The sequence below is a fragment of the Choloepus didactylus genome, chromosome Y (genome assembly GCF_015220235.1).
Source record: "Choloepus didactylus isolate mChoDid1 chromosome Y, mChoDid1.pri, whole genome shotgun sequence".
Lineage (NCBI taxonomy): Eukaryota > Metazoa > Chordata > Mammalia > Pilosa > Megalonychidae > Choloepus > Choloepus didactylus.
In genome coordinates this window covers 11,525,475-11,552,262 of record NC_051335.1, presented here as the reverse complement: position 1 = coordinate 11,552,262, position 26,788 = coordinate 11,525,475, and the positions used below count along the sequence as shown (strand labels likewise).

Below are 26,788 nucleotides of genomic sequence, written 5' to 3'. Positions count from 1 at the left end.
AGGGGTGAAGGAAGTTTGAGCAGGTGACTGATGATCAGTCTGTACAGCCCTCAGACAATATGTGAATTACTTTAGCAGTCCCCTTAGCCTCCCCCCCCATTCCCCCCCTTAAGCCAACAAATGCAAATTGCTTCATCCCCATTTGCTAGAAATTCAGGCTTGCTCAGGCAACATGGGCTTTGTTGTAGATTTGCTTTCTCCAGAAAGGCAGTTTCATTCCTGGTAAGAAGCAGTGGTATCAAGTGGAACCTAAATCGCCTAAATATAGCAACAACTTGTTTCTTTGGAATATTTATAAAGGTAGGAATTACCCCCAAAAGTTTCTTTGTATTGTAGTTGAAGTTGGTTAAAGAAATTCATTGCCTGCTTTGTCAGCTTTCATATACTAAATACCCCAGTTATTTCTGTTCTCTCAAAAAGTCCTCTCTTTTGGTCTAAATATTAGAGGTTGAAATTGTTGGCACTATTATTTTGACTAGTCACTTCTCAGAAATGTTTTATGGTACAGCAGAAAAGTCAGTTTTTGATTGTTTCATATAGAAATTTTTATGATCTAGAAACTTAATAATATTTTAGCAATGAACGGTTGTATCAATACATTTAATGTGTTATTGTGGGCATTGTAGCAGTGACTAGTACATTTTTTTAACAGTGGTATAACGGAAGTCATTATATAGAAGTCATTTAACTTAAAATACATGTTAATAGTTTAAAAATTGTGTGACTTTAATTTTAAAAGCTTAGAATTTTTAGATGATATATGAATTGACCTAAAACAATTGAAGTTGCTTCTTGTGAACTTTCTTCTGAAAATATTAAAAGTTAACGGTGATTGTTATCATCCTTAATGATGTCACTGTAACCAAAACGTTAGTTCCTTTTGAAGTGACCAAATATGAGTAGCATTTGTGAAATAAAATAATCTTCATGGAAAACACTACCCATGAGGCTGAAGGAGTAGTTTAGAAAGCACACAAGTGGGCAAGTAGAAAAAAAATTTTTGGAAAACAAGACGCTTAAATAACCTTCTGTAAATTCTAATTGTGATTTCTGGTTTGTTCTTGCATTTTTATGATTTTTTTCCTAGGCTCAATACTATAAGATATAATTATATAACAGGGTAGGAAAACTATATACATTTTCCTGAATTAGATTTATTAGACTTTCTTATTTTAATTTATCATGTATGCCAAGAAAATAAAAAGACATTGTTCCTTAAGTATGGCGATAGACAAACTACTTTAACTGGACTTTTGTATTATGTAAGTTAGAGAACTATCTTTTAAACTTTCCATCGTGTTTGGGAAATTTTTCCCAGTAAAATTTTTATGACTTTTCAGTAACTTTAAGATAGAATATTCTATGCAGATTAAGGTATAATTTTTTTGAATGCAATTTTATTGAGATATAATCACATAACATACAGTCATTCAAAGTGTACAATCAGTTGTTTACAGTATCATCATATAGTTGTGCTTTCATCACCTCAAACTTCGAACATTTTCATTACTCCAAAGAATAAAATAAAAATAAAAATAAAAATAAAACCATTTAAAACATCCTATTCCCCTCCTCCCCTCATTGTTCATTTACTTTTTTAAAAAATAAGATTTGTTCACACACCATACAGTCATCCAAAATATACAATCGATTGATCACATAACCATCATATAGTTGTTCATTGATCACCCCGATCTATTTTTTTAACATTTTTCTTGTACCAGAAAAAGTGATAAGAATAAAAAAAAAATGCTGTAAAAAGAACACCCAAATCGACCCCCCCTGCCCTATTTTTCCTTTAGTTTTTTGCCCCCATTTTTCTACACATCCATCCATACACTGGATGAAAGGAGTACGATCCACAAGGTTTTCAAATCACCCTGTCACCCCTTATAAGCTACATTGTCATACAATCATCTTCATTAATCAAGGCCACTGGATTGGGGTTTGATAGTTTCATGTATTAACTTCCAGCTATTCCAATACATTAAAACCTAAAAAGTGTTATCTGTGTAGTGCGTAAGAATGTCCACCAGAGTGACCTCTCGACTCCATTTGAATTCTCTCAGCCCCTGACTCTTTATTTTGTTTCACTTTGAGTCCCCCTTTTAGTCAAGAAGATGCTCTCAATCCTAGGATGCCAGGTCCAGATTCATCCCCGGGAGTCATAGCCCACATTGCCAGGGAGATTTCCACCCCTGGGAGTCAGGTCCCACGTAGGAGGGAGGGTAGTGAGATAACCTGCCAGGGTGGCTTAGTTAGAGAGGGCCACATCTGAGCAACAAAGAGGGATTCAGAGGGAGGCTCTTAGGCACAATTATAAGCAGGCCTAGCTTCTCATATGCAGTAACAAGCTTCTTAAAGGCAAGTCCCGTGATAGAGGGCTTGGCACATCAAACCGCCAGTCTTCATTTTTTCTTTTTTTAAATTGACTTGCTCAAAAAATTAAACAGACAGTAAAAAACCATTTCAAACAAAACCAAAACAAAGGAATAAGGAAAAACAAATATCCTAGAATAACAAATATCCTAGAATTGCAGAACCAAAACAAAGGAATAAGAAAAAACAAATATCCTAGAATAACAAATGTCCTAGAATTACTTCCAACATGTTGGTATAATATTTCATAAGGTATATGAAGAATTTCTTCTCCCTTCCTGTTCATCCCAACAGAACCAGCCATTCTAAATATTTAGTTTTATTGAGATGTTCACAGTACCATCATATAGTTGTGCATTCATCACCCCAATCTATTTTTGAACATTTTTTGTTTAAGGTATTTTTAATATTGTAAAAGTGTGATTGTTGGTGTTGAGAGGAAAAGTACATGGGTCATCAAGGAGATGGAGTTGCTAAGGCAGCAGGGCTGGGATTGTTCACTCTGTTAGACTCTGACCATGTCAGCCATCTCTGCTTGTCTAATAATTGGAACTGGGACTAGTCTGCAGGTTGGAATAGGGAACTTAGTGCAAGGTCAAACAAGGGTTATAATGTGGAAGGACAGGTCCCATTTCCATAAAAACTGGGTTCAGCTGCCATTAAAAATTAGAGAGCTCGTTTTTCTTTCTGACTTCTCCAGTGTTTGCCGTACCTTTTCCTTGTAGTGATTAGTTAAAACAAATAAACATTTAAAACTGAAAATCGGGAGGGATAAAAAGGGCTTTTATGCTTGTTTTGGGTACAGTGGGAAAGTGGGAGATAGAGTGAAAAACAGTATCTCAGAGAAGTCCTTAAGTGATGATATAAGAATGATAAGCAGAGACCTGTGGGACAGAGAGAATGTACCTACTAGCGTGAATGGAAGTAGATACTGTGTGTCCCTGACAGTTAATTACTTGGGAAATAGAGACATGGATAATAAAGATTCTTTTTTCGTTGTCTTTCTGCTGAATCAGCTTCTCTGAATTGATTTCAGCCTCTGGTATTGAAGCTTTCTGCCTTTTAATTCTGAAATTGTTGGAGACTGAGCATGCTTGCGTTGAATAATTTTTTTTCTTTAGAGACATCTAAATATTTGTTTTCAGTACTACTTAAAGGTTTTTTTCTTTGTGGTTTATATGTAAGTTTCTTCAAATTTGACCCTGAAAAAAATTCAGCTAAATTATTTAATTCTCTATTTTGCTTGATAAATTTATGGAAGAAAATATTTTGATTAAAAGATCGTCTCTTTTCATTTTATTCCTCCCTAATTCGAAATAGTACCCAGCTGAAGCAAAGAGTATGGGCCTTTGGGTGAGACAGTCCCGAATTTGAATCCCAGTTCTACCACTTCTGGACTGGATGTGTAATACTGGATTGGGTAGTTAACTTACCTCACTGAGTCTGTTTCTTCATATGTAAAATGGAGGTAATAACACTCACTTTACAAAGTTGTAAAGTTGGATTAACATAATATATGCAGGAGGTAGTGGGACACCAAGGCTGGAGGTATTTCCATTTCAACAGGGTACAATCCCTGAGTCCAAAGGAATGAATCCCTAATACTGGAATTTTAGGCTTCAGTGACAGGCTGCACCTGGACTCTCAGGGCCCATGTTTGCACACAATAAATGATGGCCTGAGATACGAACAAATGGGACTATATTAAGACTTCAGTGCAGGAGCCTTTCCTGGGCTATTCTTTCAGAAGCAGACAGGTCATCCAAGATCTGACAAGTAAGGAGCCAAAGACAGGGCTACAGCAATCTGAGGCACTCAGAGTCAGGGAAGTCGCTGACCCAGTTCCTGTGGCTGAACAACAATGTCCTCAGTGACCTGAGAGACTTCAGCCAGGTGGTCTCACAACTGCTGTAGCACTCCCTCTGTCAGAGAGCACCTATTGACTGTTTAGTGGAAGATCACATCACAGTTCATAACATTGTCCTTCAGGGCCTGCCCGCCTTTAAAAACAAAGCAAAACAAAATGTGCACTTTTTCTCGGGAGTGAATTTGATAACATTTTTTGTTAGAGGACAGAAAGCAGGGTGATATAATGGAAAACGTATGCACTTAGGAGACAAACCCTTTTAACTAAATGGGTGATGATGATTAAGTTACCTAACTTCATAAACCTTAAGTTTCCTTCATTTAAAGTAGGGAAACAATACCTACCTCACAGGATGTTTGGGAGGATTACATGAAATGTGGGTATTGAAGTTCCTGGCATGTATTGGGCAGCCAATAAATATTGGTATCTTTCTCCTTTCTTTCTTCAGTTCCCCTTGTTCCAGGCTTCTGGGCCTCCTCTTGACTTTATTTCTTGCCATCTGATTGTTTCCCAAGATTTATTAACTTTCTTTTCATTTCTACAATTCAATAGCTTTTCTTCTTCTGGATATTCTTCTTACCTGAACTTTGTCTGTTCTTTCGGAAGATAAGCTGTTTCAGGTGTTTATGTAAAAATTTAATGAAAGATGATTACCGTTTCCTCCTTTATATTTCACCTACTTTTTTCAAAAAGGCTTTTACTCACTTTGTGACCACTATGAACACAGGGTTATAATACTATATGTTATTTTAACCTTATAATTTCAACAAATCCATTTTCTATTTGAAGTAGTTTAAATCAATACTGAATAGGGTTTCAGCATACTACATATATATGGGTGTGTGTATATGATTGCTTTTTTGAGGAGACAATAAATACATGACATTTATAATATAGTCTAATTTTAGTGTATAATATATTGAATTATTACTCTTTCCTCTAGTTAAATTAGATAAATTTTTATACTACATGCTGGGGATATGGCAAGAAACAGAATTGAGTCCTTTTGAAAAGCTTACTTTCTAATGAAATTTTTAAAAACATTTTTTGTAATGCACATTTTTTACTTTTCCCATACATATATAGCATACATCAAGGAGTTTGTATTGTAACAGGATATTATATTGTAGTGGAACATTTGAAGCTATAACTTAGATTTTCAAATCCTTATTTTGAATATATGCCAAAATTCTTCGATCATATATTGATTTCATTACATTTGCCGTGTTCTGTTTTATTATTGCAACTTACCTTACACAGAATATGCTAGAAACTTTCACTGTGTCAAGCTTGAAGTTACTAGTTCTTTAAAATGCTTCTTTATTTTTCCCAGAGGATTATTTTCTTTCTTAATAATATGAAATCCTAAAATATGTACAACTTCATTTTAAATGCGATCTTTATTTTATGTGGTTTTCAATGAATAACCTTTGGGAATGTTTTTAGAGACTGAGTTAAACTTCTTTTGAGTCATAGAAAGACAATACCTTAATTATGGCATTCACTTTAATTTTATTTTTGTGTTGTGTTTTTTCCCTCAGTTCCTGTTACCAAGAGTGTAACAAAATCACCATCTTCTTCCAAAGGCACCCGGTGTTCAATGCAGTCTCCACAGAAAGCTGCTCCATTGTCACCAACACAGCCAATCAGGAAAACAAGTCGGATTAAACCACCTGGACCTACCTCAGTCCCCAAGAAAGGCAGTTCTCTTAAAAATCCCACAGCAAAGAACAAAGGCCTAAACTCAGGAAAAAAGGTTAGTTATACTCTAATTTGTATTGTAGGTCTGTTATTATTTGTAACATCTAGTTCAAGAAATTACAAGTATGATGAGATCCTTTAGGAAGGTGCTAAGAGTTTATGGGATTCTTTAAGAGCATTGAGAGTCTCATACCCATTGAGATTGTTATGTCTTTTCCTGGATAAACTTAGAACATTTAATAATGTCCAACTTCTTCAAAGCCTCATTGAAAGTACTGTGTGGGTGTTTTAATTTTCAGGCTAGCTTATTTAAAACTTGGTTTACTTTAAAAATCAATGTGAAGTGAATTTTACTGTGTTTAAATTATATCAGTAAACCAGAAAGGGAAAATCAGTGATAAATTCAGTAATGTTGGTGTCAGAGCCTACGTAACTGACCACGCTCCAGAAGACAACTCTAAAACCTGGAAATAATACAAAAAGTAGCTACCAGAAGACACTGGAGAGTGAACAGAAGTAGATGGACTCCGTTGAGGAGTGTACACTAAGAGGAGAGGTGTCATACGAGGTGAATTTCCATGTTTGCAGCTTTTAACTTTGAGCCAGGTACGCTTCATATAGCATGCAAGGCAGCCAGGGCTGTTGGTGGAAAAACCACAATCTATCTGACCTGGTGAAACCAGAAAATAGAAGCCAGGAAAACTGTGGTTGCTGTAGAGAATAGGGGTATCTCAGAAGGGAAAAAAGCCAGAGAAGGGATCCCCAAAGTCTGTCTACCAATGTTTCTGATGAACTCCTAATCCAAATGTGCTTGGAACATACACAGTCCAGCTTATCTAAAGATAAAAGATGTAAAATGAGGATGGAGCTATGCCCAAGACCAAAGTTTGAAGTTCAAGTCCAACCAATTACCTACTAAAATAAAAGAAATAGCACACATTGGAGAAAAGTAACAGAATCCAGAATCTCCACAAATTAACATCATATTGTCTAAGATAAAATCCAAAATTACTTGACATATAGCTATTAAAACCATCCTTAATGAAATAAAAGAAATATTTTTTCTCACTGATTAAAAAGATAGACTATTCTAGCAGAGAAACAGAAAGGATAAGAAGGAACCAAGTATAAATTTAGAAACTGAAGAATGCAATATCTGAAGTAAAAAAAAAATTATTGGATTTAATAGTCTACTGTAGATGACAGATGAAAGAGTAAATGAACCTGGGGATAGAAGAATAGAAATTATCCGGTGTGAAGGATTGAGAGCAAAAAAAAATTGACTAAAAGATTGGGAAATTTTTGGAGCAATGAGAATGTTCTCAAATTGATTGTGGTGATGAATGCACAACTCCATGATTATCCTGAGAGCTGCTGATTGCATACTTTGGATGGACTGTATGGTGTGTGAATAAAACTATTTTAAAAAAGAAAAGATTGCAAAAGAAAATGTACAGAGCCTCAGGGATCTTATAGATAATATCAAAGATCTAAGATCCATGTAATTGGAGTCTCAGAAGGAAAGGTAAGAGAATGAGGCAAAAACAAAAAACTGGAATATATAATGTCAAAGACTTTCAAGATTTGATGAAAGCTAGAAGTATACATACATAAAATACTAAACCAGCAACAAGCAGTAACCACGAAGTGTAAGCCAAAGCATAATGTAGTCAAACGGTTGTAAAACAGAGACAAAGAACAAATCTTGAAAGCAGAAATGTGAAAGTACACGAAGAAAAATAATTTGGTTAATGACTGGCTAACAAAAAAAAAATGGAGGCCAGATGAAAGTTGAGTAGCCTCTTTAAATTCCTAAAAGAAAAAACGTTCTATATCCAGCAAAAATATTCTTCAAGAATGAAGGTGAGCTAAAGACATCTTCAGTTGAGAGCATAGTAAGAGATTTCATCACTGGTAGACAAGCAGTACAAGAAATGCTACAGGAAGTTCATCATACTGAAGGGAAATGATACCAGATGGAAATACAGATCCTCAAAAAGGGATGGATAGTTTTAAGGATGGTAAATAGCTGGATAAATGTGAATGACTTTCTTTTTTGCTTCATTCTTCTTAATTTATTAACAGTATGACTGTTTAAAGCAGTAATTATTATATAGTTGTGTGGGGTTTATACCATATGCAAATGTATAGTGTAAAGTCCTGGAATGGGTGATACGGATCTGTATCATTGAAAGGTTTCAATATTTTATGTGAAGTGGTACAATATTAACTTTATGTGGACTTTGGAAAGATAAGGATGTACGTTGTAATCTTCAATGTGTATTGTAAAAAAAAAAATGCAAAGAAGTATTTTGGCTAAAAAGCCAATAGGACAATTTAAATGGAATTCCAAGAAATGTTTTTTTTTTAAAGGACAAGAATAGAGAAACAGAGGAACAAAACCCAGAGGATACAAATAGAAAACAAGTATAAAATGATAGACTCAGATCCAAACATATTAATAATTACGCTAAAAATTAATTGGATTCAGAGCAGCTCCTGATTTCAGGGCAACATGGCTTGACTTCCCCACCCTGTAGGTAAGCCTATAATAAAAGCTCATGTCTCAAAAATAAAATTAATGGACTAAAGATTTGAAAGCAGGGACTTGAGCAGATATTTGCACAGTGATGTTCATGGCAGCATTATTCACAATTGCCAAAAGGTGATAGCAACTCAAGTGGCCATCAGCTGATGAACGGATAAACAAAATGTCGTAAATACCTACAATGGAATATTATTCATCCAGAAAAAGCAGTGATGTTTTGGTTCACGTGACAATACGGATTAACCTTGAAGACCTCATGTTGAGTGAAATGTCAGACACAAAAGGACAAATATTGAATGATCTCACTGATATGAAATACTTAGAATAAGCAAACTCATAGGAGAATCTACAATATAAATTTTCATGGGCCGGGATTGCGATAGGGAATGGGGAGTTAATTCTTGAATTGTACAGAGTTCTATTTGGGTTGATTGTAAAGTTTTGGTAATGAATAATGATGATGGTAGCACAATATTGTGAGCATAATTAATATGTGAATGTGGTTAAAAGGAAAAATTTTAAGTTGTATATATGTTGCTAGAATAAAAATTAAAAGAAAAACCCACAGGACTGTACAACACATACCCTATTGTAAACAGTGGACTATAATAAATATTTCAGTTATTTTTTAAAAAGTTCATGGAGGAGGCGGGGCAAGATGGCAGACTGGTGAGCTGTATGTTTTAGTTACTCCTCCAGGAAAGTAGGTAAAAAGCCAGGAACTGCGTGGACTGGACACCACAGAGCAATCTGTCTTTGGGCATACTTCATACAACACTCATGAAAACGTGGAACTGCTGAGATCAGCGAAATCTGTAAGTTTTTGCGGCCAGGGGACCCGCGCCCCTCCCTGCCAGGCTCAGTCCCGGGGGAGGAGGGGCTGTCAGCTCCAGGAAGGAGAAGGGAGAATTGCAGTGGCTGCTCTTACCGGAAACTCATTCTACTGATTCAAACTCCAACCATAGATAGACTGAGGCCAGACACCAGAGACTCTGAGAGCAGCCAGCCCAGCAGAGAGGAGACAGGCATAGAAAAAAAACAACACGAAAAACTCCAAAATAAAAGCAGAGGATTTTTGGAGTTCTGGTGAACACAGAAAGGGGAAGGGCGGAGATCAGGCCTTGAGGCGCATATGCAAATCCCGAAGCAAGGCTGATCTCTCTGCCCTGGGCACTTTTCCTTAATGGCCCTGGTTGCTTTGTCTATTAGCATTTCAATAACCCATTAGATCTCTGAGGAGGGCCGTTTTTTTTTTTTTTGTTTTTTTTTTTTTTTTTAAATCCTTTTTGCTTTTTCTAAAACAATTACTCTAAGAAGCTCAATACAGAAAGCTTCAAAGAACTGAAATTTGGGCACGTCAAGTCAAGAGCAGAACTAAGAGAGCTCTGAGACAAAAGGCAATAATCCAGTGGCTGAGAAAATTCACTAAACAACACAACTTCCCAAGAAAAGGGGGGTGTCCGCTCACAGCCACCATCCTGGTGGACAGGAAACACTCCTGCCCATCGCCAGCCCCATAGCCCAGAGCTGCCCCAGACAACCCAGTGTGACGGAAGTGCTTCAAATAACAGGCACACACCACAAAACTGGGCGTGGACATTAGCCTTCCCTGCAACCTCAGCTGAATGTCCCAGAGCTGGGAAGGGGGAGCAGTGTGAATTAACAGAGCCCCATTCAGCCATCATTTGAGCAGACTGGGAGCCTCCCAACACAGCCCAGCAGCCCAGAACTGCCCTGGGGGGACGGCACTCACCTGCGACATAGCACAGTCATCCCTCAACAGAGGACCCGGGGTGCACAGCCTGGAAGAGGGGCCCACTTGCAAGTCTCAGGAGCCATACGCCAATACCAAAGACTTGTGGGTCAGTGGCAGAGACAAACTGTGGCAGGACTGAACTGAAGGATTAGACTATTGCAGTAGCTTTAAAACTCTAGGATCATCAGGGAGATTTGATTGTTAGGGCCACCCCCCCTCCCCGACTGCCCAGAAACACGCCCCACATACAGGGCAGGCAACACCAACTACACACGCAAGCTTGGGACACCAATTGGGCCCCACAAGACTCACTCCCCCACTCACCAAAAAGGCTAAGCAGGGGAGATCTGGCTTGTGGAGAACAGGTGGCTCGTGGACACCACCTGCTGGTTAGTTAGAGAAAGTGTACTCCACGAAGCTGTAGATCTGATAAATTAGAGATAAGGACTTCAACTGGTCTACAAACCCTAAAAGAACCCTATCAAGGTCAGCAAATGCCACGAGGCCAAAAACAACAGAAAATTATAAAGCATATGAAAAAACCAGACGATATGGATAACCCAAGCCCAAGCACCCAAATCAAAAGACCAGAAGAGACACACCTAGAGCAGCTACTCAAAGAACTAAAGATGAACAATGAGACCCTAGTACGGGATATGAAGGAAATCAAGAAGACCCTAGAAGAGCATAAAGAAGACATTGCAAGACTAAATAAAAAAATGGATGATCTTATGGAAATTAAAGAAACTGTTGACCAAATTAAAAAGATTCTGGACACTCATAGTACAAGACTAGAGGAAGTTGAACAACGAATCAGTGACCTGGAAGATGACAGAATGGAAAATGAAAACATAAAAGAAAGAATGGGGAAAAAAATTGAAAAACTCGAAATGGACCTCAGGGATATGATAGATAATATGAAACGTCCGAATATAAGACTCATTGGTGTCCCAGAAGGGGAAGAAAAGGGTAAAGGTCTAGGAAGAGTATTCAAAGAAATTGTTGGGGAAAACTTCCCAAATCTTCTAAACAACATAAATACACAAATCTTAAATGCTCAGCGAACTCCAAATAGAATAAATCCAAATAAACCCACTCCGAGACATATACTGATCACACTGTCAAACACAGAAGAGAAGGAGCAAGTTCTGAAAGCAGCAAGAGAAAAGCAATTCACCACATACAAAGGAAACAGCATAAGACTAAGTAGTGACTACTCAGCAGCCACCATGGAGGCGAGAAGGCAGTGGCACGATATATTTAAAATTCTGAGTGAGAAACATTTCCAGCCAAGAATACTTTATCCAGCAAAGCTCTCCTTCAGATTTGAGGGAGAGCTGAAATTTTTCACAGACAAAGAAATGCTGAGAGAATTTGCTAACAAGAGACCTGCCCTACTGGAGATACTAAAGGGAGCCCTACAGACAGAGAAACAAAGACAGGACAGAGAGACTTGGAGAAAGGTTCAGTACTAAAGAGATTCGGTATGGGTACAATAAAGGATATTAATAGAGAGAGGGAAAAATATGGCAAACATAATCCAAAGGATAAGATGGCCGATTCAAGAAATGCCTTCACGGTTTTAACGTTGAATGTAAATGGATTAAACTCCCCAATTAAAAGATATAGATTCGCAGAATGGATCAAAAAAAATGAACCATCAATATGTTGCATACAAGAGACTCATCTTAGACACAGGGACACAAAGAAACTGAAAGTGAAAGGATGGAAAAAAATATTTCATGCAAGCTACAGCCAAAAGAAAGCAGGTGTAGCAATATTAATCTCAGATAAAATAGACTTCAAATGCAGGGATGTTTTGAGAGACAAAGAAGGCCACTACATACTAATAAAAGGGGCAATTCAGCAAGAAGAAATAACAATCGTAAATGTCTATGCACCCAATCAAGGTGCCACAAAATACATGAGAGAAACATTGGCAAAACTAAAGGAAGCAATTGATGTTTCCACAATAATTGTGGGAGACTTCAACACATCACTCTCTCCTATAGATAGATCAACCAGACAGAAGACCAATAAGGAAATTGAAAACCTAAACAATCTGATAAATGAATTAGATTTAACAGACATCTACAGGACATTACATCCCAAATCACCAGGATACACATACTTTTCTAGTGCTCACGGAACTTTCTCCAGAATAGATCATATGCTGGGACATAAAAGAAGCCTCAATAAATTTAAAAAGATTGAAATTATTCAAAGCACATTCTCTGACCACAATGGAATACAATTAGAAGTCAATAACCATCAGAGACTTAGAAAATTCACAAATACCTGGAGGTTAAACAACACACTCCTAAACAATCAGTGGGTTAAAGAAGAAATAGCAAGAGAAATTGCTAAATATATAGAGACGAATGAAAATGAGAACACAACATACCAAAACCTATGGGATGCAGCAAAAGCAGTGCTAAGGGGGAAATTTATAGCACTAAACGCATATATTAAAAAGGAAGAAAGAGCCAAAATCAAAGAACTAATGGATCAACTGAAGAAGCTAGAAAATGAACAGCAAACCAATCCTAAACCAAGTAGACGAAAAGAAATAACAAGGATTAAAGCAGAAATAAATGACATAGAGAACAAAAAAACAATAGAAAGGATAAATATCACCAAAAGTTGGTTCTTTGAGAAGATCAACAAGATTGACAAGCCCCTAGCTAGACTGACAAAATCAAAAAGAGAGAAGACCCATATAAACAAAATAATGAATGAAAAAGGTGACAACTGCAGATCCTGAAGAAATTAAAAAAATTATAAGAGGATATTATGAAGAACTGTATGGCAACAAACTGGACAATGTAGAAGAAATGGACAATTTCCTGGAAACATATGAACAACCTAGACTGACCAGAGAAGAAATAGAAGACCTCAACCAACCCATCACAAGCAAAGAGATCCAATCAGTCATCAAAAATCTTCCCACAAATAAATGCCCAGGGCCAGATGGCTTCATAGGGGAATTCTACCAAACTTTCCAGAAAGAACTGACACCAATCTTACTCAAACTCTTTCAAAACATTGAAAAAAATGGAACACTACCTAATTCATTTTATGAAGCTAACATCAATCTAATACCAAAACCAGGCAAAGATGCTACAAAAAAGGAAAACTACCGGCCAATCTCCCTAATGAATATAGATGCAAAAATCCTCAACAAAATACTTGCAAATCGAATCCAAAGACACATTAAAAAAATCATACACCATGACCAAGTGGGGTTCATTCCAGGCATGCAAGGATGGTTCAACATAAGAAAAACAATCAATGTATTACAACACATTAAAAACTCGAAAGGGAAAAATCAATTGATCATCTCAATAGATGCTGAAAAAGCATTTGACAAAATCCAACATCCATTTTTGATAAAAACACTTCAAAAGGTAGGAATTGAAGGAAACTTCCTCAACATGATAAAGAGCATATATGAAAAACCCACAGCCAGCATAGTACTCAATGGTGAGAGACTGAAAGCCTTCCCTCTAAGATCAGGAACAAGACAAGGATGCCCGCTGTCACCACTGTTATTCAACATTGTGCTGGAAGTGCTAGCCAGGGCAATCCGGCAAGACAAAGAAATAAAAGGCATCCAAATTGGAAAAGAAGAAGTAAAACTGTCATTGTTTGCAGATGATATGATCTTATATCTAGAAAACCCTGAGAAATCGACGATACACCTACTAGAGCTAATAAACAAATTTAGCAAAGTAGCGGGATACAAGATTAATGCACATAAGTCAGTAATGTTTCTATATGCTAGAAATGAACAAACTGAAGAGACACTCAAGAAAAAGATACCATTTTCAATAGCAACTAAAAAAATCAAGTACCTACGAATAAACTTAACCAAAGATGTAAAAGACCTATACAAAGAAAACTACATAACTCTACTAAAAGAAATAGAAGGGGACCTTAAAAGATGGAAAAATATTCCATGTTCATGGATAGGAAGGCTAAATGTCATTAAGATGTCAATTCTACCCAAACTCATCTACAGATTCAATGCAATCCCAATCAAAATTCCAACAACCTACTTTGCAGACTTGGAAAAGCTAGTTATCAAATTTATTTGGAAAGGGAAGATGCCTCGAATTGCTAAAGACACTTTAAAAAAGAAAAACGAAGTGGGAGGACTTACACTCCCTGACTTTGAAGCTTATTATAAAGCCACAGTTGCCAAAACAGCATGGTACTGGCACAAAGACAGACATATAGATCAATGGAATCGAATTGAGAATTCAGAGATAGACCCTCAGATCTATGGCCGACTGATCTTTGATAAGGCCCCCAAAGTCACCGAACTGAGCCATAATGGTCTTTTCAACAAATGGGGCTGGGAGAGTTGGATATCCATATCCAAAAGAATGAAAGAGGACCCCTACCTCACCCCCTACACAAAAATTAACTCAAAATGGACCAAAGATCTCAATATAAAAGAAAGTACCATTAAACTCCTAGAAGATAATGTAGGAAAACATCTTCAAGACCTTGTATTAGGAGGCCACTTCCTAGACTTTACACCCAAAGCACAAGCAACAAAAGAGAAAATAGATAAATGGGAACTCCTCAAGCTTAGAAGTTTCTGCACCTCAAAGGAATTTCTCAAAAAGGTAAAGAGGCAGCCAACTCAATGGGAAAAAATTTTTGGAAACCATGTATCTGACAAAAGACTGATATCTTGCATATACAAAGAAATCCTACAACTCAATGACAATAGTACAGACAGCCCAATTATAAAATGGGCAAAAGATATGAAAAGACAGTTCTCTGAAGAGGAAATACAAATGGCCAAGAAACACATGAAAAAATGTTCAGCTTCACTAGCTATTAGAGAGATGCAAATTAAGACCACAATGAGATACCATCTAACACCGGTTAGAATGGCTGCCATTAAACAAACAGGAAACTACAAATGCTGGAGGGGATGTGGAGAAATTGGAACTCTTATTCATTGTTGGTGGGACTGTATAATGGTTCAGCCACTCTGGAAGTCAGTCTGGCAGTTCCTTAGAAAACTAGAGATAGAGCTACCATTCGATCCAGCGATTGCACTTCTCGGGATATACCCGGAAGATCGGAAAGCAGTGACACGAACAGATATCTGCACGCCAATGTTCATAGCAGCATTATTCACAATTGCCAAGAGATGGAAACAACCCAAATGTCCATCAACAGATGAGTGGATAAATAAAATGTGGTATATACACACGATGGAATACTACGCGGCAGTAAGAAGGAATGATCTGGTGAAACATATGACAACATGGATGAACCTTGAAGACATAATGCTGAGCGAAATAAGCCAGGCACAAAAAGAGAAATATTATATGCTACCACTAATGTGAACTTTGAAAAATGTAAAACAAATGGTTTATAATGTAGAATGTAGGGGAACTAGCAGTAGAGAGCAATTAAGGAAGGGGGAACAATAATCCAAGAAGAACAGATAAGCTGTTTGACGTTCTGGGGATGCCCAGAGGTGACTATGGTCTGTTAATTTCTGATGGATGTAGTAGGAACAAGTTCACTGAAATGTTGCTATAGTATGTAACTTTCTTGGGGTAAAGTAGGAACATGTTGGAAGTTAAGCAGTTATCTTAGTTTAGTTGTCTTTTTCTTACTCCCTTGCTATGGTCTCTTTGAAATGTTCTTTTATTGTATGTTTGTTTTCTTTTTAACTTTTTTTTTCATACAGTTGATTTGAAAAAAGAAGGGAAAGTTAAAAAAAAAAAAAAAAGAAAAAAGACAAACAAGGGAAAAAAAAAAAAAAAAACAAAAAAAAAAACGATGTAGTGCCCCCTTGAGGAGCCTGTGGAGAATGCAGGGGTATTCGCCTACCCCACCTCCATGGTTGCTAACATGACCACAGACATAGGGGACTGGTGGTTTGATGGGTTGAGCCCTCTACCATAAGTTTTACCCTTGGGAAGACGGTTGCTGCAAAGGAGAGGCTAGGCCTCCCAGTATTTGTGCCTAAGAGTCTCCTCCTGAATGCCTCTTTGTTGCTCAGATGTGGCCCTCTCTCTCTGGCTAAGCCAACTTGAAAGGTGAAATCACTGCCCTCCCCCCTACGTGGGATCAGACACCCAGGGAAGTGAATCTCCCTGGCAACGTGGAATATGACTCCCGGGGAGGAATGTAGACCCGGCATCGTGGGATGGAGAACATCTTCTTGACCAAAAGGGGGATGTGAAAGGAAATGAAATAAGCTTCAGTGGCAGAGAGATTCCAAAACGAGCCGAGAGATCACTCTGGTGGGCACTCTTACGCACACTTTAGACAACCTTTTTAGGTTCTAAAGAATTGGGGTAGCTGGTGGTGGATACCTGAAACTATTAAACTACAACCCAGAACCCATGAATCTCGAAGACAGTTGTATAAAAATGTAGCTTATGAGGGGTGACAGTGGGATTGGGAATGCCATAAGGACCAAACTCCACTTTGTCTAGTTTATGGATCGATGTGTAGAAAAGTAGGGGAAGCAAACAAACAGACAAAGGTACCTAGTGTTCTTTTTTACTTCAATTGCTCTTTTTCACTCTAATTATTATTCTTGTTATTTTTGTGTGTGTGCTAATGAAGGTGTCAGGGATTGATTTAGGTGATGAATGTACAACTATGTAATGGTACTGTAAACAATCGAAAGTACAATTTGTTTTGTATGACTGCGTGGTATGTGAATATATCTCAATAAAATGATGATATAAAAAAAAAAAAAAAAAAAGTTCATGGACTAAACTTTCCAATTAAAAGCCAGAGATGATCAAAATAGATTTTTAAAAAAGACCCAAATATATGCGTTTACAAGTGATGCACTCTAAATATACAGACATAGGTAGATTGAAAATAAGTGGACAAACCCGAATCTTCTCAGATCTTTGTGGAACAAATTAAATTTCAGCAATAATACCTTAAACACTTCTGAGTTCAGTCATCTGATTTCAATCAATACCTGTAACACTGTTTTGTTTCAACTAATGTTTGCTATATGGAGCAAAATAACAATACCAGTTTCTATTGAAGGGTACTTACATTAATATTGGTATTTTTATTTTTAAAACATTCAAAATTTATAAAATAATAAGTCAATAAAACTAAATATTTAATACATTTAAAGTTTAAAATTATATTATTGAAAAATAAGATACATTATTCTAATGTAAATTAACATAAAAATGTTTAATTTAAAATACACTATATAAAATTAAGAAAAGTTAATGACAGTTTAGAGTGAAATAAATAATATTTGAGTTTAAATGACGAAGATGTCATTGATGCTTATGTTTCATGCAGATTTTCCAGCTGCTGAAAAAGATCTTTATGATTAGTTGGTATAATTGTTAAGAGATAAGAAAAGTCCAAATAGTTTCTTTTGACGCCTTAATTTAAAATAATTCCTACTTTAATTTGATAACTTGGAAGAGATCTTTTTGAAAACATTGCTTGGGGGTGAGGGTAGGGATTAGGGGCTGTAACTATTTTTAAAACAAACTTTAACAAGGAAGCATTTTAGTCCACCTTCATCTTCTTTGGATTCATTATTTATTTCATCACAAAAAGACATTCATACAGTTACCTATATCCCCATTTCAGTATTGCCATGTTCATCATTTATTTGGAAAGTCTTTACATTGGAGTAAGAATTATTCTTGTAATAGAGTCTCTCTTTTGTCAACTCTTATTTTCTTCTCTCCTTAAAGGTTATGGAAATGTAGAAGCACGTTTTCTAAATAAGTGTACTTTGTTTCATTTGCAGTCTTAATGCAGACATACTATCTTCATAGGTCTCAAGTGACAGTAATTAGATTTCAGATTTTTAAAATACAAAAAGAACAAGTTTATATCAACACAGTAATTGTAATTTGACATGATTTACTAGGATACTGTGAACCCAAATGACAGTTCAAAGCAGTAATTTTATCAAAATTCTTGTATGTAATATGGAGAAATATAGGCTAGATACAATGAAGACTTGGATGAGTGATTGCTTTCTAAAGACAAGCCCTGTCCTCTGCCTTGTTGTTTTTCATTGGTTGTATTGCTCTGAATTAGAGATACACAGACTTTTTTTTTGCAGTGTGAAAGAACTCATCTTACAGGGAATCTGTTTTACAGAGTGAACTGTTTTGGTTAAGGGTGTGATCAGTTGGAGCAGGGGTCAGGCTGGAAATGCCAGCCTCTTGGCCTCTTCCTTCCCCACGTGGACAGTGCCCAGGCCTCTCTGAGGAGTGCTGTATGGAAAGTACTCCAGGACATGACACACACAGGGATTTTCAACCCTGAGGACTTCTGATAACTGATAATTTTACGAACCAACAATGCAAATAATTTTCTGACTTCCTTACCTAGAAAATTTTTAAAGGATAATGTATGCTTGTGTGCTTTTTTTAAAAACAGGAAAAAATTCTTCCTGCTCTGTGTTCTACATCTACAGCTTCTTTATCTTCGCTGACCAGAGGCCGTGGCATTCCATATGATGCCATTCCTGGGTCAACTAAAATAGTGATGTCTACAGGTAACTTAGTATTTTTTAAAGAGTATAAAATTACTAATCTTTTATTCTGTATTCTTTTCAGTGTCTTTGAAGTCCTAGAAATAAAATAAGAGGGAAGAAAGATGATACTACTAAGCACTAGCATTTTCACGCTGAAGTTTTTTTTGAAATTTTGATTATTCAAGTTGATACTCGGGTGAAACAGTGTGTTTAAATACATGATTCATTTGAAAATTCAGAGTCCTTAAAGTTCATATTTATAAAATTTACTTAATTGTCAAATATATTCTTGTCTTCCCTTTATCTTACTTCACAATTTATTTTGTCTTTTTGTATTCTATGTGTTTTGAAGACTACCTCAAAATTTTTAAAAATACTTTTTAAAAGTATCTTTTCTTGACAAGGTCCTTGTCTTTCAAGGGGCATGGTGACTTTAAATTGTTCTCTGCTGTTGCAGAGTTTGTAATGACGTGGACCCAGACAAATAAATCCTCTTTATTCATCACCTCCTGCATATTTCCTTATTCTTTTCCTATTTTTAAAAAGGAAGTTCTGTTGTTTCCTCTCCCAGATCCTAATTATCTCCTTTATACTCTTTTGCTCCCTTGGTTTTTCATTCCTAAGGAGAAATTATAATTAAATTTTATTAAAATAAAAATCACTCAAAAGAAAAAATTATTGTTACATACCTCATTTTGTCAGTTTATTATTTCTGATTTTTAATCCACGAGCAGGAGAGACTTAGCTAAATGAGTAAAATGCAGAGAAGATAAAATATTGAAATCCTTGTTTAGCTTCATTTCTGTTCAGTAGAAATTTGTTGATGATATTAGCACCACAGGTTAAGTTTTTAATGTCTTTTCCATTTCTGTGTCAGAGTACATCCTTCTTCTGGCTATTGCCACAATGTTGAATTATTATGTATTTCAACAAAGCAAAAGTGAGATTAATGATATTTTATTATACTAAATATAGACTGTATATATGAAAATTTGCAATATAAATTAAGTAATAGATAAAAATAATGTACTCCTTGATTTTTGGGGGGGGCAATATATTTTATCTTTAGTAATGTATCATCCTGCTGTTGCGATGTATGTTGATTGGCATTTGATTGTCAATGAAGAAAAATTATTGAATCTTTATATTTCTGTGATTATAGATGATTTTCTTCTCTATATAATATGTTTTTATTATACTAAGGAAAGAGTTTATTTTATTTTTTTTAGTATCTTCAGCAAACCTCAGCATGTATAGAAAGAACATGTTTAGTTTCTTAAAATTAATGAAATACATTTGTCTGTGTTGTTAGAACTTATTGTGACATTTACCTTATTTGGTGGCTTTAGAAAATACAATTAAAGTGTAATATTGGTGATTTAAAATAAATTCAGTCCAAAAGAGATGTCCAAACATGACCAGTTTTGAAAAAAATTCTCATAAAGATGAAAATACTGATCTACCTTTATGCCATTTATATATATGGGAATGTATGAAGAGTTGTTTTGTATGCTACTAAAACTATAGTTTTTAGTGTGATCATTTTGGGCAAAACTCTAGAAAATTGAATAAGGATTTTGATTATTTCTTTGTATGTTTAATAGCTTTACACAAATGTGAAAGTATTTTTACACACATTTTTGGGTAGCAGAAATGATCATTGATAGTAACTATATTTAGAGTTTCTTGTAACTATATTTAGAATTTCTTTGAGTGAGTGAAGTGGCTAGTGGGACATAACAAATCTCATTGTTTATTATATATGTATTCACATTTTCCTCCAAGTCTGTGTCTATGTAAACAAACATGGAAACCCTGGCCCTTACCTGGATCAGAAGAAAATCCAGCAACTGCCTGACCACTTTGGCCCAAGTCCTGTGAATGTGGTGCTCCGGCGGACCATACAAGCCTGTGTGGATTGTGCCCTTCAAACTAAGATTGTTTTTGGATTCCTTAAACCAGATAATCGTGGAGGAGAAGTAATAACTGGTATACTCATCTAATCCTTTATTGAGCTTCTTTTCCAAATTTGATTTTAGGTTTCTAGAAGGCAAGGATTTTACAATATGTAGACTATCCTTTAAATAATATTTATATCCTATTAGCCATTTAAAACAGGATAATATTTATTATATTGATATAATAGCTATGAAATATATTTATAATTTTAAACATAATATATAAACTTTTAACCTGGTTTGGAAAGTTTAACTTTACTTTCAAAACAGAGAATTGATGCCAGAGTACTTCTCTTAATTGAGGTAAAGGGAAAAGATATTTCTTTTTACATGCTGTGTTAAGCTCACTACAGATAAAGTACCTTGTTTGATAGTACTTTTAAATTTTTATAGAAAACAGACTGATCAGTAAGAAACTAAATAAAATTGTGACTCAAGAAATCATTAAGAGGATACAGCTGGTTTCCATGATTGTGTGAACAGATATCACAACATTTGTACCCATGGAATGTTTGGAATAAAAGGGTTATTATAGATCAGTTGTTTATTTTATGAATATTTAAAAATGAGAATGCATTTATAATATAGGTTATTGTGTCTGAATGGAGCATAATTTTATAGTTTAATATTATTCCTATATGAATTACAAACCATAAATTAAACTTTAATACATTTTATAGACTCAGGGCTTTTTTTAGTGTATTTCTTACCTTTCTCTGAGGTGAGTTTGACATCATCTTTTTGTCCCAATAGCCTCCTTTGATGGGGAGAATCATTCTGTCCAGCTCCCCCCAGTGAATAGTGCATCATTTGTTCTTCGCTTTCTCGAGATCTTCTGCCACAGCCTGCAGTGTGATAACCTTTTGAGTAGCCAGCCTTTTAATTCTTACAAGGCTAATACTTCTAGCCCTGCAGAGCATGGTAAAAATAAATCAGGTGAGAGAAAATGTAAATTTTATACTAAGCTCTATTTTATATTAAATTTCATAATTAACTTGAGAATCTTGTGAAGTTCAGAGTTCTTCTTGTGTCCTCCTCAATGTAAACATTTGAGTCACAATAAATTAATTAGAAATATGTAATATAGAGTGTTTTCATTCAAAATGGGATAATAATTGCTTTTTGTATTCATAATGAACTTAAGAATCAAAACCAATAGGTTTGGTTTCTTTATGACTGGATAAAAGTTACATATCTTCTATTGAAGTATGACTTTAAAGGTGCTGACCTTTATAATCTTAGAAGTTAACAAAGCATTTTGAGCCCAATGGCTAGAAAGATAAATATTTTTGTTGCAGTCATCGATAGTGGTGACTCATGAGTGATCTCAAATTTAACACTTGAGCCATGATCGCCTTTCTTCCACAAGAACCCCAAACTGATAAGAGGGTAGGTGTAGGGGGTAGTCCTACAAAACCAAAAGTAGGTTTCTTGCTTCTGGTCTCTGAAGCAAAAAAGCTCTATGGATTGGTTTTTTTGTTTTTTTGTTTTTTGTTTTTATTTTTTGTTGTTGTTAAAGCAGTTTTATTGAGATACATTCACATACTGTACAGTCCATCCAAAGTGTATAATCAGGGGCTTTTAGTGTAATCGCAGAGCTGTACATTCATCACCACAATCAATTTTAGAACATTTTCATTATTCCAAAAAGAAAAACCGCATAGTCTTTTTTTTTTAATCATCATTTTATTGAGATATATTCACATACCACGCAGTCATACAAAACAAATTGTACTTTCAATTGTTTACAGTACCATTACATAGTTGTACATTCATCACCTAAATCAATCCCTGACACCTTCATTAGCACACACACAAAAATAACAAGAATAATAATTAGAGTGAAAAAGAGCAATTGAAGTAAAAAAGAACACTGGGTACCTTTGTCTGTTTGTTTGCTTCCCCTACTTTTCTACACATCCATCCATAAACTAGACAAAGTGGAGTTTGGTCCTTATGGCATTCCCAATCCCGCTGTCACCCCTCATAAGCTACATTTTTATACAACGGTCTTCGAGATTCATGGGTTCTGGGTTGTAGTTTAATAGTTTCAGGTATCCACCACCACCTACCCCAATTCTTTAGAACCAAAAAAAGGTTGTCTAAAGTGTGCGTAAGAGTGCCCACCAGAGTGATCTCTCGGCTTGTTTTGGAATCTCTCTGCCACTGAAGCTTATTTCATTTCCTTTCACATCCCCCTTTTGGTCAAGAAGATGTTCTCCATCCCACGATGCCGGGTCTGCATTCCTCCCCGGGAGTCATATTCCACGTTGCCAGGGAGATTCACTTCCCTGGGTGTCTGATCCCACGTAGGGGGGAGGGCAGTGATTTCACCTTTCAAGTTGGCTTAGCCAGAGAGAGAGGGCCACATCTGAGCAACAAAGAGGCATTCAGGAGGAGACTCTTAGGCACAAATACAGGGAGGCCTAGCCTCTCCTTTGCAGCAACCGTCTTCCCAAGGGTAAAACTTATGGTAGAGGGCTCAACCCATCAAACCACCAGTCCCCTATGTCTGTGGTCATGTTAGCAACCATGGAGGTGGGGTAGGCGAATACCCCTGCATTCTCCACAGGCTCCTCAAGGGGGCACTACATCTTTTTTTTTTTTTTCCTTGTTTGTCTTTTTTTTTTTTTTTTTTTTAACTTTCCCTTCTTTTTTAAATCAACTGTATGAAAAAAAAAGTTAATAAGAAAACAAACATACAATAAAAGAACATTTCAAAGAGACCATAACAAGGGAGTAAGAAAAAGACAACTAACCTAAGATAACTGCTTAACTTCCAACATGTTCCTACTTTACCCCAAGAAAGTTACATAATATAGCAACATTTCAGTGAACTTGTTCCTACTACATCCATCAGAAATTAACAGACCATAGTCATTTCTGGGCATCCCCAGAACGTTAAATAGCTTATCTGTTCTTCTTGGATTATTGTTCCCCCTTCCTTAATTGCTCTCTACTGCTAGTTCCCCTACATTCTACATTATAAACCATTTGTTTTACATTTTTCAAAGTTCACATTAGTGGTAGCATATAATATTTCTCTTTTTGTGCCTGGCTTATTTCGCTCAGCATTATGTCTTCAAGGTTCATCCATGTTGTCATATGTTTCACCAGATCGTTCCTTCTTACTGCCGCGTAGTATTCCATCGTGTGTATATACCACATTTTATTTATCCACTCATCTGTTGAAGGACATTTGGGTTGTTTCCATCTCTTGGCAATTGTGAATAATGCTGCTATGAACATTGGCGTGCAGATATCTGTTCGTGTCACTGCTTTCCGATCTTCCGGGTATATACCGAGAAGTGCAATCGCTGGATCGAATGGTAGCTCTATATCTAGTTTTCTAAGGAACTGCCAGACTGACTTCCAGAGTGGCTGAACCATTATACAGTCCCACCAACAATGAATAAGAGTTCCAATTTCTCCACATCCCCTCCAGCATTTGTAGTTTCCTGTTTGTTTAATGGCAGCCATTCTAACCGGTGTTAGATGGTATCTCATTGTGGTCTTAATTTGCATCTCTCTAATAGCTAGTGAAGCTGAACATTTTTTCATGTGTTTCTTGGCCATTTGTATTTCCTCTTCAGAGAACTGTCTTTTCATATCTTTTGCCCATTTTATAATTGGGCTGTCTGTACTATTGTCATTGAGTTGTAGGATTTCTTTGTATATACAAGATATCAGTCTTTTGTCAGATACATGGTTTCCAAAAATTTTTTCCCATTGAGTTGGCTGCCTCTTTACCTTTTTGAGAAATTCCTTTGAGGTGCAGAAACTTCTAAGCTTGAGGAGTTCCCATTTATCTATTTTCTCTTTTGTTGCTTGTGCTTTGGGTGTAAAGTCTAGGAAGTGGCCTCCTAATACAAGGTCTTGAAGATGTTTTCCTACATTATCTTCTAGGAGTTTTATGGTACTTTCTTTTATATTGAGATCTTTGGTCCATTTTGAGTTAATTTTTGTGTAGGGGGTGAGGTAGGGGTCCTCTTTCATTCTTTTGGATATGGATATCCAACTCTCCCAGCCCCATTTGTTGAAAAGACCATTATGGCTCAGTTCGGTGACTTTGGGGGCCTTATCAAAGATCAGTCGGCCATAGATCTGAGGGTCTATCTCTGAATTCTCAATTCGATTCCATTGATCTATATGTCTATCTTTGTGCCAGTACCATGCTGTTTTGGCAACTGTGGCTTTATAATAAGCTTCAAAGTCAGGGAGTGTAAGTCCTCCCACTTCGTTTTTCTTTTTTAGAGTGTCTTTAGCAATTCGAGGCATCTTCCCTTTCCAAATAAATTTGATAACTAGCTTTTCCAAGTCTGCAAAGTAGGTTGTTGGAATTTTGATTGGGATTGCATTGAATCTGTAGATGAGTTTGGGTAGAATTGACATCTTAATGACATTTAGCCTTCCTATCCATGAACATGGAATATTTTTCCATCTTTTAAGGTCCCCCTCTATTTCTTTTAGTAGAGTTATGTAGTTTTCTTTGTATAGGTCTTTTACATCTTCGGTTAAGTTTATTCCTAGGTACTTGATTTTTTTAGTTGCTATTGAAAATGGTATCTTTTTCTTGAGTGTCTCTTCAGTTTGTTCATTTCTAGCATATAGAAACATTACTGACTTATGTGCATTAATCTTGTATCCCGCTACTTTGCTAAATTTGTTTATTAGCTCTAGTAGGTGTATCGTTGATTTCTCAGGGTTTTCTAGATATAAGATCATATCGTCTGCAAACAATGACAGTTTTACTTCTTCTTTTCCAATTTGGATGCCTTTTATTTCTTTGTCTTGCCGGATTGCCCTGGCTAGCACTTCCAGCACAATGTTGAATAACAGTGGTGACAGCGGGCATCCTTGTCTTGTTCCTGATCTTAGAGGGAAGGCTTTCAGTCTCTCACCATTGAGTACTATGCTGGCTGTGGGTTTTTCATATATGCTCTTTATCATGTTGAGGAAGTTTCCTTCAATTCCTACCTTTTGAAGTGTTCTTATCAAAAAGGGATGTTGGATTTTGTCAAATGCTTTTTCAGCATCTATTGAGATGATCAATTGATTTTTCCCTTTCGAGTTTTTAATGTGTTGTAATACATTGATTGTTTTTCTTATGTTGAACCATCCTTGCATGCCTGGAATGAACCCCACTTGGTCATGGTGTATGATTTTTTTAATGTGTCTTGGATTCGATTTGCAAGTATTTTGTTGAGGATTTTTGCATCTATATTCATTAGGGAGATTGGCCGGTAGTTTTCCTTTTTTGTAGCATCTTTGCCTGGTTTTGGTATTAGGTTGATGTTAGCTTCATAAAATGAGTTAGGTAGTGTTCCATTTTTTTCAATGTTTTGAAAGAGTTTGAGTAAGATTGGTGTCAGTTCTTTCTGGAAAGTTTGGTAGAATTCCCCTGTGAAGCCATCTGGCCCTGGGCATTTATTTGTGGGAAGATTTTTGATGACTGATTGGATCTCTTTGCTTGTGATGGGTTGGTTGAGGTCTTCTGTTTCTTCTCTGGTCAGTCTAGGTTGTTCATATGTTTCCAGGAAATTGTCCATTTCTTCTACATTATCCAGTTTGTTGCCATACAGTTGTTCATAATATCCTCTTATAATTTTTTTAATTTCTTCAGGATCTGCAGTTATGTCACCTTTTTCATTCATTATTTTCTTTATATGGGTCTTCTCTCTTTTTGATTTTGTCAGTCTAGCTAGGGGCTTGTCAATCTTGTTGATCTTCGCAAAGAACCAACTTTTGGTGATATTTATCCTTTCTATTGTTTTTTTTGTTCTCTATGTCATTTATTTCTGCTTTAATCCTTGTTATTTCTTTTCTTGTACTTGGTTTAGGATTGGTTTGCTGTTCATTTTCTAGCTTCTTCAGTTGATCCATTAGTTCTTTGATTTTGGCTCTTTCTTCCTTGTTAATATATGCGTTTAGTGCTATAAATTTCCCCCTTAGCACTGCTTTTGCTGCATCCCATAGGTTTTGGTATGTTGTGTTCTCATTTTCATTCATCTCTATATATTTAGCAATTTCTCTTGCTATTTCTTCTTTAACCCACTGATTG

General features: G+C 36.1%; 1 protein-coding gene across 3 annotated transcripts in view; it reads left to right on the top strand.

Moving 5' to 3' along the window:
- Positions 1-26,788, top strand: part of SCML2 (Scm polycomb group protein like 2) — a 134,130-nt gene that overhangs the window by 61,768 nt on the left and 45,574 nt on the right. For all 3 annotated transcript variants that reach the window (XM_037822913.1, XM_037822912.1, XM_037822914.1), the window contains exons 8-11: positions 5,788-6,002; positions 18,673-18,790; positions 20,555-20,758; positions 21,481-21,663. In XM_037822913.1, coding sequence (XP_037678841.1) covers positions 5,788-6,002; positions 18,673-18,790; positions 20,555-20,758; positions 21,481-21,663 — 720 coding nt within the window. The remainder of the gene's footprint in view (positions 1-5,787; positions 6,003-18,672; positions 18,791-20,554; positions 20,759-21,480; positions 21,664-26,788) is intronic.